This window comes from Myxine glutinosa, chromosome 6 (genome assembly GCF_964187855.1).
Source record: "Myxine glutinosa chromosome 6, kmMyxGlut1.1, whole genome shotgun sequence".
NCBI lineage: Eukaryota > Metazoa > Chordata > Myxini > Myxiniformes > Myxinidae > Myxine > Myxine glutinosa.
Genome location: NC_136266.1, coordinates 92,394,954 through 92,410,335, shown reverse-complemented (window position 1 = coordinate 92,410,335; position 15,382 = coordinate 92,394,954). Strand labels below are relative to the sequence as shown.

Genomic DNA, 15,382 nt, shown 5'->3' with positions numbered 1-15,382 from the left:
AAATTGGTTTTATCTACAATTCGACCAGCACCAAAATCAGCATTTTCACGACTCAACAACTCTCAACTTCCCAAGTTTGTTACCCCAGTCAGAATTATTCACCAGCCCTTGGGTTTTCTATACTTACCGGAGATTTTGACAAGGGCGCGAGGACGTCGGGCCCCATGCACACACAGTAGCGCAACGTAGCCTCACCCTCGGGACCCATGGTGTATGGATTAAAGACCCGTATGGCGTAAAGCTCCGCCATGGTGCGTCCACCGCCTAACCCACTCTTACAGGATTCCAGCATCATCACAATGAAAGGAAAACCAAGAGAGAGAGAGAGAGAGAGAGACAGAGACAGAGACAGAGACAGAGACAGAGAGACAGACAGAGAGACAGAGAGACAGAGACAAAGAGACAGAGAGACAGAGAGACAGAGACAGAGAGACAGAGACAGAGACAGAGAGACCAGAGAGAGAGACAGAGAGAAAGAGAGACCTCTGCAAGATTATGGCCAGACGAGTGAAAGCCTCTTCGTGTGCAGAGCTAACATTATAAAGTAGTTTCCTTGGCCCGGTCAAGTATTTTAACCACTGTGATGTAAGAAACATGGGCCTGGCCGAGAGGAAGGGTCATGCGCCAATAATGGAAGTTCACTCCGAGGCATTGTGCATCGTCTCGGGGGCCGGGTGAGCACACCATGCCAGCAGTGAAAGCAGAGCCGTGTTTTTGCTGATTAATTGTCCTGACTCCCTTGGGAAATGGGTCTCCCTACCAGCCATTGTGTTTCAATGACCGGCGTGTAGTCTGCGCCCTTTCCAGTCCACGTGCACGGATCTATTGGCATCTGGTTCACCTGGCCGCCTCCCAGTTGCCTCTCGTTATCAGAGAAATTTACAGTATTGAACTTTCATAGATCTATCGAACTTTCATAGATCTATCGAAATAAAAATTTATGGGAACGTGCCATGATGTCACAGATGGGAATGTGGGTCAACAGTGCCGAGCATGGCAAGTATCATATTAAATCTGCCTCAAAAGCAATGGTTTTTGGGTGGCTCACCAAAAAACTTCTATAGATTGACTGTTCTATAGATCGACTTACCAAAATAGTCAAAAAAAAAACTTTTAAAGTATATATCATGATCTAGGTAAATGTTTTTCAAACCAACCATGTACTTTTAGCAAGTGGTTGAAAGAAAAATGAAATGTTTATCGGAAGAGGGTGTAACTCATAGAACACAGGAAAGAAAGATAAACAGTGAATTACCAGTCACGCCATCAGCATGGACAAATGTATCAGCTGTGTGCACCCTGTAAGCACCACTGGCAGTGTTCATTAAAGTATGCAATTACAAATTCAACATTGTCTCTTTAAAAACCCTATGAATCTGCATGGCACGTCCAACCTGGAATGCAACGATGGGTGATGAATCCACCTGCCAGTGAAATACCAGGACGACAGTTTATAGCTGGGTCGGGATTCAAACCCAGGCTAGACAGCCTTGAGGCGAGTGTACGTACCTCAGGCCATCCTGTCAGCCCACAATATAAGTATTTTTCTTGTGAGAGCACCCATTCGAACAACGGGTTTTTTAAAAATAAAAACTCATTGGCATGACTCGGCAGGAGGCTGAGGTTCCGGATCTTTTCCTTTCCCACCACAGACAGGTTTGGTCGCCTAGTAGTTTCCCACCACCTCGTATTTCATCTTGCCTCACTCATCCTCAAACAGAATAATCCCTAAAAACCCAACAAGGTCATACTTACTCAGCCTACAGCTAGCTGTACCTTGTCCAACATTCTCCCTCACACCCATCTACACCCCCAAATTCTAAGCTAAATTATCACTTCCACGTTTTGGCCCTCCTCATCTCACAACTCGAGGGCGTCGGTCGCAAGTAGCGGGGGACATACGATCGCATAGCGCCGAGCCAATATGCTGTGGGGTCAGGGGACCTTAGGCGGACTCCGAAAAATGTAAGATTCTGAGAAATTTATGGCCACTTGTGCTACCTTTTCTGGGAAAACTATTTTAAAAAGATGAAGGAGGGAGTCAACTGTATTTTGTGTACCGTACAATCAAAATAATAAAGCAATAGGAAAAAAAAAATCAAAGTAAGCAAGAAAGGAATGGAAACAGTCAAATGATCTAAACATCCGATATGAGCAAGTGGTGAAAAGAGCAGCTGAACGTCACAAACGACTCCAACCTGTTCATGTTTCTTCCAATGCAAAAAAAGCAAATAAAACATACGAATTCCTCCAGATATTTTGCAGCCGAGTCTGAAGCAACATAATTAAACATAATGCATTAATAATAATGCATTAAACATAACTAAACAAAGCAACAACATAATGAAGAGGAAGAAGTTGTTTCTTGGGTTTGTTGATCTGGAGAAAGCATTCAAAAGGGTTCCACGCGAAGTAGTGAAATGGGCATTGAGGAAGTTAGGAGTGGAGGAATGGTTGATCAGAGTAGTGATGGCAATGTACAAAAGAGCGCGCACAGCTGTAAGGACAAAGGACGGGAACGGTGGTGAGTTTGAGGTGAAGGTGGGAGTGCATCAGGGGTCGGTACTAAGTCCACTACTATTTGTAGCTGTGATGGAGGTGCTGGCTCAGAACGTAAAGGAGGGTTTACCATGGGAGTTGTTGTATGCAGATGATCTGGTGTTGATTGCGGAAAGTATGGATGGACTGAAGGAAAAGATGAACAAGTGGAAGGAATGTATGGAGACAAAAGGTCTGAAGGTGAATATCGGAAAAACGAAGGTGATGGCAAGTGGTAAAGCATGTGGTGAGGTGGAAAGAACTGGGAAGTGGCCATGTGCTGTGTGCAGGAAGGGTGTCGGAGTGAACTCCATTCAATGTACAATGTGCGCTGAGTGGGTTCATCAAAAATGTAGTGGTCTGAGAGGGTCATTAACCAGTGTGGAACTACATTCAAATGTAAGGTGTGCACAGAGGGAGCTGCAGATGGAGGAAATGTTGAGTTGGATCTTGGAGACGGCGTGAAGCTGGAAGGTGTGAAAACATTTTGCTACCTCGGAGACATGCTGAATGGAGAAGGTGGATCAGACTCGGCAACAGTTGCTAGAGTGAGATGTGCATGGAAGAAGTTTCGGGAACTGAGTGGCGTGCTGATGAGGAGAGGAGTGTCGTTGAAGCTGAAGGGAAATGTGTATGCTCCACGTGTGAGAAGTGTTATGATTTATGGGAGCGAGACATGGGTGTAATGAAATTGTATTTAAGTTGAACCCAGGTGTTATGCTCTCTCCAACCACTGAGAGGCGTCTATAAGAACTCGGTCCAGTCATCGCTCCAGATCACTCCTGTGGCATTTAATCTGTGACAGCGTAGACTCGAATGGTGCGTATATTTAGATGATCCAGGCTTGCTTGTACATATTGATAATTGCTGGACTTCTCCTTGATTATATAATCCTGATATATTGCATGATCGTATTTTTACAGGATGTTGCCAGAGATCGAATTTTCATAAAACCTATTATTGGGACAATGTTGTGGATTTGACTTTCACTACAATGGGTAATGAACGTCGAGCAGCAACGAAGGCTGGAAAGGGTGGAAATGCGAATGGTTCGGTGGATGTGCGAAGTACCGTTGAGAGAGAGGAAGACAAATGATGAATTGCGAAAGATGATGGGAATAGAGCCTGTGATTGATGCTGTGAAGAGGAACAGGTTGAGATGGTTTGGTCATGTGTTGAGGAAGGATGAAAGTGACTGGTTGAGAAGAGTGATGGAAATGAATGTAGAAGGAAGTAGAGGACGGGGAAGACCGAGAAAGACTTGGCTAAAGATGTTGGAAGAAGAAATGCGGGCAAGGGGGTTAACGAGGAGAGATGCAGGAAATAGGGCAAAATGGAGAAGATTGTCATGGGGACCGCAAGGCTAACCCCTGCTCTGGCAGGGAAAATGGCCTTAAAATGCATGTTGTTGTTGTTGTTGTCTGAAGCAACATAATAGACTGGAAGTAATGACTGAAAATGTTAAATTAAGGCAAAAACGATCAAGATGGAAGGAAGGCCTGTCATCTAATGCTTTCCTATGGGCCACATTTACATCGAGAATTTGCATCGACTGGGGAGGGGGAAAACCAAGAAGCGACAATCGTTGTCTTAGGAGTTGTGATGGACTCTTACTCCCTCTGTCAAGTTTGGTTGGGATTGGATAACTATTGATCAAATGCATCGACTAAAAACAGACACCAAATTGCACGTTGTCGTATGATGATGAAGATGTAATGGGATAAGCTCCCAAACATTGTCAAGTAGTGCTCTCAAGTGCCGGTCTGCGCTATGGGCCGGTTGTGGCCAAATGTAATTTATTATGTTTAGGCCGATGCTAGTTCGTGTAAACAATGTTCCCAAAAAGCATAGAATCTATAAATATTCCACTCGCTAAGTAATTAATCGCTCATTCAAACTTTTCATAAAATGTATTAAATAAATTGCAAGGAAAACTGATTCGTAATCCTTTGTGAGTACATCCAATTTTTGTTTTTCAGGGCCGTCTCTCTTGTGCTTTTGATAAAGTCTGGCATCCTGCCTTACTCTCAAAAATATCTGCATCCATCCAAGGCCAACTCCACACATGGCTTACTGACTTCCTTTACTCTCCTGGCCAATGTGTGGCTTCCAACAGAATCCTTTAATCTCTTCTCCCTGGCAAGGCTGGAGTGCCCCAAGGGAGTGTTCTGAGCACAGTCCTACTTCTAATCCTGACTCCATAAATGATCTCTCTGACTCCGGAAAATCCTCCATCTATTTGCTGATGACTCCATGCTCTGTCGTGACATTCCTCTTCCTTCAGACGAAAGGCTGAAGCCTCTTCCCTCTCTTTAGAATGAAAAAAAAAATCACACAATGGTCAAACACTTGGAATATGTCTTTCAATCCTGACAAATCTCACACTCTCACTGTCTCTCTCAGAAAGGACCGTCTGGAAAACCCTCCTATTTACTTTCTTAATAATCCTCTTGAGGAAGTTCAGTCATTCAAACTTCTGGGTCTCACTATCAGCCATGATCTTTCTTAGGCAAATCACATTTCAGAATTGCCTCCAAAGCCAGCCACTGAATGAGCATTCTCTGTCATACAAAGTCCTTCCTTGGCACACCTGAACTCCTATCCACCTACGAGGCCTTCAAATGCAGCTTCATGGAGTACTCCTCTCCCCTCTGGTCTAGCTCCCCTGCCTCACATCTTGCTCAGCTTGATGCCGTGGAAACCAAGGCACTCAAGATCATTGGAATCTCCCACACTGAAGTTGAGTCAATGGGTCTATCACTTTGCCATCACAGACAGAATGGTGGTCTCTCTAGCTTCTACCACCTCTCTTCTGGTCTTGCACCCTCTGATTTTTCCATGCTTTGTCCCTCCCTCACCCCTCCCTCAGGTTTCTGCAGGGCTCACACGGTAGATCAACCACTTTCTGGCGAAACACCAAAAATCCATGATCACTGCTCACCTCCACTCATTTGTTCCTCTTTTCCCCCACCTGAGGAACCATCTTCCACATCCACTTTAATCTTATTCTTATTCTTCCATCCAGGTCTTCAAGACACCTGCTCACCACCACCTCATATCATCCCCAATCGAAGACCGTGATATTTTATACCCTTGTTAGCCACCCCCCCCCCCACCCCCCCCCCCCCCCCCCGATCCCCTAAGCCAGTCCAATCCCTCTTCCTTCCATATTTTCAGTTTTTCCTCCTGAGAGTTCCCTTCTGTATCCATTCTGTCCACCCCATGCATCCTCTCCTGCCCCCACTCCCCCCCCCCCCCCCAATTCTGTCGCACACCCAAATTGTTTGCCCCCCTCTAGCTTGGATTTTGGCTCTACTATTGGTGTTTCCCCCACACTTCGTCCCCCCCCCCCCCCTCCCACCCCCATTGCATCCTGACCCATTGAGTATACTAGTACTAGTTATAGCACGTTCACAAGCCTCAACTATGTATACAAAAACGTGAGGGAAAAATCGATATGCTGCTCCCCTCCACCAAAAATGTTGGTGGGGGAGGGGGGGGGGAATGTCTCCTCCAATCCCCCACCGATTGATGCCCAAGTGTCCCAATTGTGAAATCACCTCCTTGAGTCTTTCCAGTCAAGATCTTCCCTGCAATCCTCATGGCAAGTGAACATCTTATAATCTAATACTTGTAAATTTAATCTGAAATCCAGGCTGCCTGCATTCCTCAACTCATTTGTTCCTCCCTTTTCCCCTCCATGGAACTGCTTTATAGCAGCTGTTGTAACTCAATCTTACCTCTGGGATTTCAAGAAAGCAGTGCACCACCAAACCTTGTCACCGCCGATTCTGACCCATTGTCTTTTTCCCCCCCATGAACCTTTCCTAACCAAATCATCTTACTTGCTAGTTTCAGTGTTTCCTCCCCTCCTCCCTCTCTTTCTTTTTCCTGTTTGTCTATCCCCCCCTTGCCAGTTATGGCCAATTGTTGCCCCACTACTCCACTGTCTATGTAGCCTTACAAAATGGAAATGCCTTTCATGAGCCTCACTCTTGTAGAAAATAATCTTCTAATATCTTCAAATCCTCCATTCCTGATCTTTGCTATTCTCACTGACAATCTTCTCCAGTCCTCCTGTAGGCTACCTCTTTTCCCTGTTTAATCAGCTTTTCCATTTCGTTATTTTTTATGATCGTATTGAGGCTCGTATAAGAGCTAACCCACAGAACATATAACAAAGGGAGCAGAAGAGAAGAGGAGGTGAGAGAGGGAAGCACAACAACAGTAGGGATCAGGGACATCAGGAGATCTGTGGAAGAGAGAGGACTGGGGCAGAGTACATGGGATAAACAAGATGGACACTATAGGGACTTTCAGGAAAGAAAACAGAGAATTTGAAGGAGGTGGGTTTGGAGTGGATTAAGGGGGTAGAAAAGATCAAAGGTTTGGATGAGTGAAGATATGAGATTGGTCGTTAACAGATGTTTTAAAGAGCTGGAGGGATAAGTGAGATTGAAGAGAGTGTGGGAGTTCTACAATGGCAAAAACATATACAGAATGTATAAAATTACGAAGAAATAAAAGCTGACCTTCTGTACCCCTGCCTTGACCCCTGCCTCATATTAATCTTTTGATCTCAAATACAAATTTATTGAGTATATAGCAATAATTCCAAATTTGACTTCACTGTTCCAATATTTATGGAAGACACTGTATATATTTAAATGTGTGTATGTGTGTGTATATATATATATATAATTCATTTATTTTGTATAGCGCTTTTCCAGAAGCCCAAAGGCGCTTTGACAGAGTGGAAAACATAATGCATAACAATACATGAAAACAACAATTGCAAAAAGACAAGAATCAACAGGGAAATATTAAAGCAAAAGGAGGGAGAAGGAGAAGAGATAGTCAGGGGTTAAATGCTGTGGGTTGAATGTTGAATGCAGTGTTGAACATATATATATATATACTGTATACTACCAGGAGTACCTGGTGTTGCGGGGGTGGGGGGGGGGGATAAGGGGGGAGGGTAAGGGGGAGGGGCTATTTGTACCCCGAGTAAAGTATAAAAGCGTTTACCGGCGTTGCTCAAGCGAAAAAGAAACTAACATCTATCTATAATTCCAGTAATCTCTGTTTGTACGTCTGTACGTTTGTACGTCTGTTTGTCTGTGACCGCTGTTTCTCGACAACCACGGGTCCGATATACTTTTAACTTGCCAGGTATATTGCTGGGGACCCGAGGATGTGCCTTTTCAAGGTTTCATATTAATCGGACAATTACTTACCGAGCTATGTCCAAAAAACGATTCAACCAATCAGAGAGCAGCAAACGATCGCGTGTGCCGAACGTGGAGGACACACTCTGCCTCGGATGGCACATTTGAGAGCGTATTCATTTATTTCACGTTTGCAAACTATGTTGGCGTTAAACTATGTTTTAAAACTAATAAAACCGAATTTGCGATTCATTCGCTTTCCTGCGCGTTTGTGCACGCGATGGCGATTTCTTTACCAAACTCCGGAAGCCGTTCGCTTTGGACCAAACCATTGCATGTAAATAGAGGGGGGGGATTGTCACCGTACTCGCAAGCCGTTCGCTTTGGACCAAACCATTTCATGTAAATAGAGGGGGGGGATATAATTTTAGATATAGATATAGTACGGGCAATGCCCTAGTATTTGAAATGAGGGCAAATATAATGGAAAACAATTACATCCAAATCAGAATCCATCACGAATGTCAAATCATCATTTTACCTTTTCGTTGAATATCTGCTGGTGAATGTACCGTTCATCACATTTTGAGTTAAGTCTGGTGACGTTCAGGAGGAAGAAGCCTTACCATCAACTTCGACCGCTTCTGGAATTGTTATATTATTCGTGTTCAAATGTCTGGTGATAGTTTTGTATTTCTTTTTGCGAATGTGTACTCGTAGATAACTGTCATTAATCAAAAAGGCTTAGGCACTATATAGCGATTTTTTAGAATTTCCCAAAAAACTCCAACTTTTTTTTTCAAAATTTTTTTTCATTTTTTTTTCTTTGCCTAAAACACTCCCAGGCACTCATTGATGAGCCTCTGAAAGATCCGTTGAGCCATCTCTGAGAAAAATGGCGACACACAGACCAACAGCTCTCTTGTATAGTCGATTACGTACACCCACACACACGCACGCACACACACACACACACACACACACATACACACACACACACCTTAAAGTTCAGCTTGGAAATCATGTGGAGATTTCACAATTTTATTTGACATGTCAATGAAAAGTTAGTTCAATGTGCTTATTGTGCAGGTGTATGTCACATTATGTGATCCATCATAACATGAAGTCCCTGCACTGTATAAGCAGAAATGCAGCATTACACATATCATTGCATCTAAACAATAAAAAGCCAAACAAATTTAACCCATATATATATGACTTTAGTTACAGAGAGAAAGCGACAGAGAGCGAGAGAGCGAGAGCGAGAGCGAGAGCGAGAGAGAGAGAGAGAGAGGGCAGTGAGGAGAAAGGAGAGAGGAGAGAAAGGAGGCAGTGAGGAGAGAGGAGAGAGAGGAGGCAGTGAGGAGAGAGGAGAGAGAGAGGAGAGAGACGAGAGGGAGAGGAGAGAGAGAGGAGAGAGAGAAGGCAGTGAGGAGAGCGGATGCAGTGAGGAGAGCGGATGCAGTGAGGAGAGCGGATGCAGTGAGGAGAGAGGATGCAGTGAGGAGAGAGGAGAGTGAGGAGGAAGTGAGGAGAGAGAGGAGGCAGTGAGCAGAGGAGAGAGAGAGAGAGAGAAGGCAGTGAGGAGAGAGGAGAGAGAGAAGGCAGTGAGGAGAGAAGGCAGTGAGGAGAGAGGAGAGAGAGCAGGCAATGAGGATAGAGGAGAGAGAAAAGAGAGAGAGGAGGCACTGAGGAGATAGGAGAGAGAGGAGGCAGTGAGGAGAGAGAAGGGAGGAGACAGCGAGGAGAGAGGAGAGAGGAGACAGTGAGGAGAGAGGAGAGAGAAAGAGGAAAGAGTGAGTGAGGAGAGAGAAGAAAGAGGAGAGAGAAGAGGAGAGAGAGAGAGGAAAGAGGAGAGGGAGAGGAAAGAGGAGAGAAAGAAAGAGGAGAGAGTGATGAAAGAGGAGAGAGAGAGTGAAAAGAGGAGAGACAAAGGAAAGAGGAAAGAGAGGAAAGAGGAGAGGGTGAGTGAGGAGGGAGAGAAAGAGGAGAGAGAGGAAAGGGAGAGAGAGAGAGAGAGACCTATTTATTTTTTAATGCGTTTTATTGAAAATAATACAACATTCCATCAGAGTGCAAACCTTGGAGTTGAAAACAGTCAAACAATTTTGTCACGAAGTCTGGTTCCAACATGACAACACAATAAATATTGCCATATCTTTTGATACGTCTAAAGCGCGGCGTTACGCGCGCTGCTTGTGAGCAAGGAGGAAGCGGACAAGCGGTAACATATAAACGTCTTTATTGTAAGACTACACTGTAACACTGAACTTCTCCGGGCTGGTCGCCCGGGGTATATCATGAGGCCACGCCTACCCCTCGGGCGTGGCCACCGCCCACTTGGTGCGTGGAATGATGTCACCACGCCAGTGGGCTTTTGTGTCCGCCACACGCGCCCCCCCCAGAATTCCCGCGCACCTGGAGGGCCAGTTTGCGGGGCAGACGAATGACCCGGCCGAAGCGCCCCCTGGCGATCGGCGGCGTCCGGGGTGCAGGGATACCAGGTGGGATGCCCCTGGCTGCCCCTGGGATGGGTGCAGGACCGGGGGGGGCGCCGTGGCGGCGGGGCTGGGCGGTGCCGGGGGTCCGCCCGCAGGAGGGCGGCCCCGACGTGGGGGTCGGGCCACTGGCGGTGGATGGTCCACATCGAGGTGGGCCGGCTTGAGGCGGTCTACCGAAACGCGGTCAGGAGTACCGCCGATGTCCAGGGTGAAGTGCTTTGCCCCGGTCTCCAGCACGCGGAAAGGCCCGTCGTACGGGGGCCGCAGTGGTGTCCGATGGGCATCGTGGCGGACGAAGACGTACTCCGCCGTGCGAAGCTCCGGGGCGACGTGCGTCGGTGGGTGCCCGTGGCATGCCGTTGGCACCGGGGCGAACCTCTGGGCGGTCTCTTGCAGAGCGGAGCGCTGCTGTGCCACGGACCATGGTGCCGTGGAGTCGGGGAGGAACTCGCCCGGCACCCGCAGCGGTTGCCCGAAGACCAATTCCGCCGCGGATGCGCGCAGGTCCTCCTTGGGCGCCGTCCGGAGGCCCAGCAGGACCCAGGGGAGCCTGTCGACCCAGCCGCCGTCGCGGAGGGTGGCCCGGAGCGCGGCCTTCAATGAGCGGTGAAATCGCTCACACAGGCCGTTAGCCTGGGGGTGGTAGGCCGTGGTTCGGTGCAGCCGGACCCCGAGCCCCTGCGCAACCGCCCCCCAGAGCTCCGAGGTGAACTGGGGGCCGCGGTCGGATGAGATGTCTGAGGGGGCGCCGAACCGGGCGACCCAGGTGGCGATGAAAGCCTGCGCGACATCGGCCGCCGTTGTCGACGCCAAGGGCACGGCCTCCGGCCACCGGGTGGTGCGGTCCACCATGGTGAGGACGTAGGTGAAACCCCGCGAGGGGGGCAGTGGTCCCACCAGGTCCACGTGGACGTGGTCAAACCGGCGTTCCGGCACCGTGAACGGGGCCAACGGGGCCTGGGTGTGCCGGTGCACCTTGGCGCGCTGGCACGCGAGGCACGTCCTGGCCCAGCCGCGGACGGCCTTCCGGAGGCCATGCCAGACGAACTTGTCGGCGATCAGCCTTTGGGAGGCCCTCGCGCCCGGGTGGGACAGGCCGTGGATGGCGTCAAACACCTGGCGCTGCCAGCCCGCGGGCACAATGGGGCGAGGACGCCCGAGGGAGACGTCGCACAAGAGGGCCGCGCCCGCGCCGTCGAACGGCACCTCGGTGACGCGGAGGCCCGTGATGGCGGTCCGCAAGGCCTGGACGTCGGGGTCAGCGGCCTGGTCCGCTGCCATCCGGGCATAGTCGATGCCGAGGTGGACTGCGTGGGCGACGGCCCGGGAAAGGCAATCCGCCACCGGGTTGTCCTTCCCCGCGACGTGCTGGATGTCCGTCGTGTACTCGGACACGGCCGAGAGGTGACGCTGCTGCCGGGCCGACCACGGCTCGGTGACCTTGCCCATCGCGAAGATCAGCGGCTTGTGGTCGACGAAGGCAGTGAACGCCCGGCCCTCGAGCAGATGGCGGAAGTGCCTGACCGCCAAGTGAAGTCCGAGCAACTCGCGGTCGAAGGTACTGTAACGGCGTTCGGGCGGGCGAAGCTGCCGGCTAAAGAACGCCAGCGGTTGCCAAGCTCCACGCACCCATTGCTCGTGCACCGCGCCCACCGCGTAGTCCGAGGCATCGGTGGTGAGGGCGATCGGTGCATCGGGCGCCGGGTGCGCGAGCATGGTGGCGTTAGCCAAGGCGAGCTTCGCGCCCGTGAACGCCGTGTCCATCTGCTCGGTCCAGGTAACGTCGCCTTTGCCCGGCTTACCTCGGAGAGCTTCGTGCAGGGGGCGCAGGAGCTGGGCGATACGGGGCAGGAACCGATGGTAAAAGTTCACCATGCCCAGGAACTCCTGCAGCCCTCTGATCGTGCGGGGGCGCGGAAACCCCTTCACCGCCTCCACCTTGGCCGGCAGGGGGACGGCTCCGTGCCTGGTGACACGGTGCCCCAGAAAATCGATTGTGGCGGCGCCGAACCGGCACTTTGCGGGGTTCACAATCAGGCCATGCTGGCCCAGGCGTTCGAAGAGCGTGCGGAGGTGGCGTAGGTGCTCTTCGCGGGACGCGCTGGCGACGAGGATATCGTCCAGGTAGACGTAGACAAAATCCAAGTCGCGCAGGACGCTGTCCATCAGTCGCTGGAACGCCTGAGCCGCATTCTTCAGACCGAAGGGCATGCGCAGGAACTCGAAGAGTCCGAATGGCGTGATGACCGCCGTCTTCGGGACGTCCTCCGGCCTGACGGGGACCTGATGGTAGCCGCGTATGAGGTCCACCTTCGAGAAGAAGGACCTGCCCGCCAAACGGGCGGAAAAGTCCTGAATGTGGGGGACGGGGTAGCGGTCGGGAGTCGTGGCGTCATTGAGACGGCGATAGTCCCCGCACGGTCGCCATCCCCCGCCGGGCTTCGGCACGATGTGCAGCGGCGACGCCCAAGCGCTCTCTGAGCGCCGAACGATGCCGAGTCGCTCCAGGGTAGCGAACTCCGCTTTTGCCACCGCCAGCTTCGTCGGCTCGAGGCGGCGTGCCCGGGCGTAGACCGGTGGCCCGACGGTGGGGATGTGATGGGCCACCCCGTGCTTGACGGCCCCCGCCGAGAAGGTGGGCCGCGTGAGGGCCGGGAAGCCGGCGAGGAGGCGGGTGAATGCGTCCGCTGCCGGAAGCGTACAGACCAACGTGGCCGGAACCGAATCGTTCGGCAAGCCGCTTGGCAAGCCGCTCGTTGAGCTGGGCAACGCACATGCGAGCGAGCTGAACGTCTCGGCCTGGACAAGCCGTCTGCGCTTGACGTCGACCAGGAGCCCATTAGCGCACAGGAAGTCCGCGCCAAGCAGTGCCATGGGCACGTCGGCGGTGACGAACGTCCATCGGAAAACCTGCCCTCCAAACCGCAGAGAGAGGCAGCGTTTTCCGTACGTACGGATGGGCGTCCCGTTCGCGGCAAGCAGCGCGGGGCCCCCACCCGCGGCGTGCTTATCTGACGTGCCGGCGGGAATGACACTCACCTGTGCTCCCGTGTCGCACAGGTAACGGCGCCCGGAGAAGGTGTCCGTTATGAACAGCAGGCTGCTCGAACGGCCGGCGCTCATCGCCACAATTGAGCGCCGGCCCGGGCGTTTCCCGACCCGTTGAAGGAGCACGGCGGATGACACCGCCGAGCTTCGTGGCCGAACTTGGCGTGGAACCAGCACCAGGTGGTGGAGCTGGAGGAGCGCGGCTGGCTCCGCCAGGCCGGTGGAGTCGACGGGTTTCCCCGCGGTGGCGGTTTTCTCCGCGGCGGTGGGCGGGGCGTGGCGGCGTTCACGAGGTGCGTATCAGCATGCTGCTGAAACTCAGCGTGCTGTAGAAGATGATGCTGTGGAACAGCAGCGTCGAAGGCCGTGACGGCCACGCCAACGCTCGCCCCTGTGTCCGAAGCGGCGAAGTACTTGTCCGCCTCGGCCGCCAATGCTCGGGGTTCCGTTAGCCCGGTCCCGGCCAACGCGAGGCGAACCTGCGCTGGAAGTTGGCGACGGAAAAGCGCCCGGAATAGCGAACCGGGGGCTTCGTCGCCCAACAGTGACAGCATATGGTCCATTCGGACCGACGGGCACGTCTCACCGAGCTCGGGGAGATCCAGGAGGCGGTCGGCCCGTGCGTCGTCCGTGAGGCTGAACGTGGCTAGGAGTAGCCGCTTGAGTGCCTCGTACTTGTGGCCGTCCGGTGGGTGGCGAAGGACGGACACAACTCGAGCGGCCGTGCCGGGCCCGAGGGAGGCGACGACATGGCAGTAGCGCAGGTCGTCGTTGGTGAGGCGCCGAAGCTGAAATTGGGCTTCGGCTTGAACGAACCAGACCTCGGCCTGGGCCTCCCAAAATTCGGGAAGTTTAATCGCCATTGACTTGTCGTTGCGTGTGGAAGGATCGCTACGGCAGATCCAACGTTGAGGGTCACCAGTAAAGCGCGGCGTTACGCGCGCTGCTTGTGAGCAAGGAGGAAGCGGACAAGCGGTAACATATAAACGTCTTTATTGTAAGACTACACTGTAACACTGAACTTCTCCGGGCTGGTCGCCCGGGGTATATCATGAGGCCACGCCTACCCCTCGGGCGTGGCCACCGCCCACTTGGTGCGTGGAATGATGTCACCACGCCAGTGGGCTTTTGTGTCCGCCACACGTCTTTGTATTAATATTCACAGGAATAAGATGGCTAACAAAGTAATTCACAACTAAACGATACGACATATCCTACACCAACACCAATTTGTTTTATTGATGTGTACAATATAATATGATGGCATACTCACTCGATTCCGTTTGTGCATTCGCTCTTCTATGTTCGAAATAATTGTGCATTGCATCAGCCTTCTAACACGAAAACGCAAAAGGCCCCCTGATCCCTGCGTATCGTAGCATGTCATGTTAAAATACTTTTTTATTGTCTGCAGGCACCACTGACCAAACAAGATTCTGTGAAGCCAATCCATCGGGAATGCACGTTGGGAATGACGGCTCAGGAGCAAACATGCTACCTCGATTGTGCTTTCATAAATGTGCGACCATGAGGTGGTTTTTCTCTTTTCATTTTCATGTATAGTGGTGCTGAAAGTGTTAAATAATAATAATAATAATAATGATAAGAACAAAGGAATATAAATTTCATGACAGATAACTTGAAGAAAGAATTAAAATTGCTGGATAATCAAGTGAGTTCCTCCATAAATACTACAAAATTAAGACTTCATTTCAAACCAAAACTGCATGTCCTTAAAACACACAAACAATCAATTCCCAATTGTAATAAGGAAATGGTCAATGCTATGATTTAATTTCTGACAATAAAAACCAAGATTCCCAGAAGATCACAATCCCCACCCTCCTTTGAAAACAAACAAATTAAAATATATTTCTTTTTGGAGATGACGTTTCAAAAGTTTTGTCGGGAAAATCCTCTACGTACCAGGGTCTGCTCATATGTGAGTGCAGAAGCATGCTGCGGGTCCTCTCCGCTCTCCATTGCTCTGTGGAAATGTAAACTTGTTACCTCTCCCACGATCCTGGAGAGAAAAACACACCCGGGCAGCCTTTTGAATCACAAGTCACGTAGTGTTATCTCCATGCTCCACTCATTACCCACAAGCACCCACGCAACCCCACCCCT

At 50.8% G+C, this 15,382-nt stretch overlaps 1 protein-coding gene across 7 annotated transcripts in view; it reads right to left on the bottom strand.

Annotated features, from left to right (window-relative positions):
* Positions 1 to 15,382, bottom strand: part of LOC137430078 (chloride channel protein 2) — a 183,094-nt gene that overhangs the window by 117,890 nt on the left and 49,822 nt on the right. For 5 of the 7 annotated variants that reach the window (XR_013623828.1, XR_013623827.1, XM_068120604.2 and 2 more), the window contains exon 1: positions 128 to 482. Coding sequence is in view for 5 of the 7 variants with exons in the window: in XM_068120604.2 (XP_067976705.2) it covers positions 128 to 295 (168 nt within the window). In the remaining 2 variants the exon portion in view is untranslated. Of the gene's footprint in view, positions 1 to 127; positions 483 to 15,181; positions 15,279 to 15,382 lie in introns of those variants that run through there. The other 2 variants (XM_068120607.2, XM_068120606.2) reach the window with 1 other exon arrangement.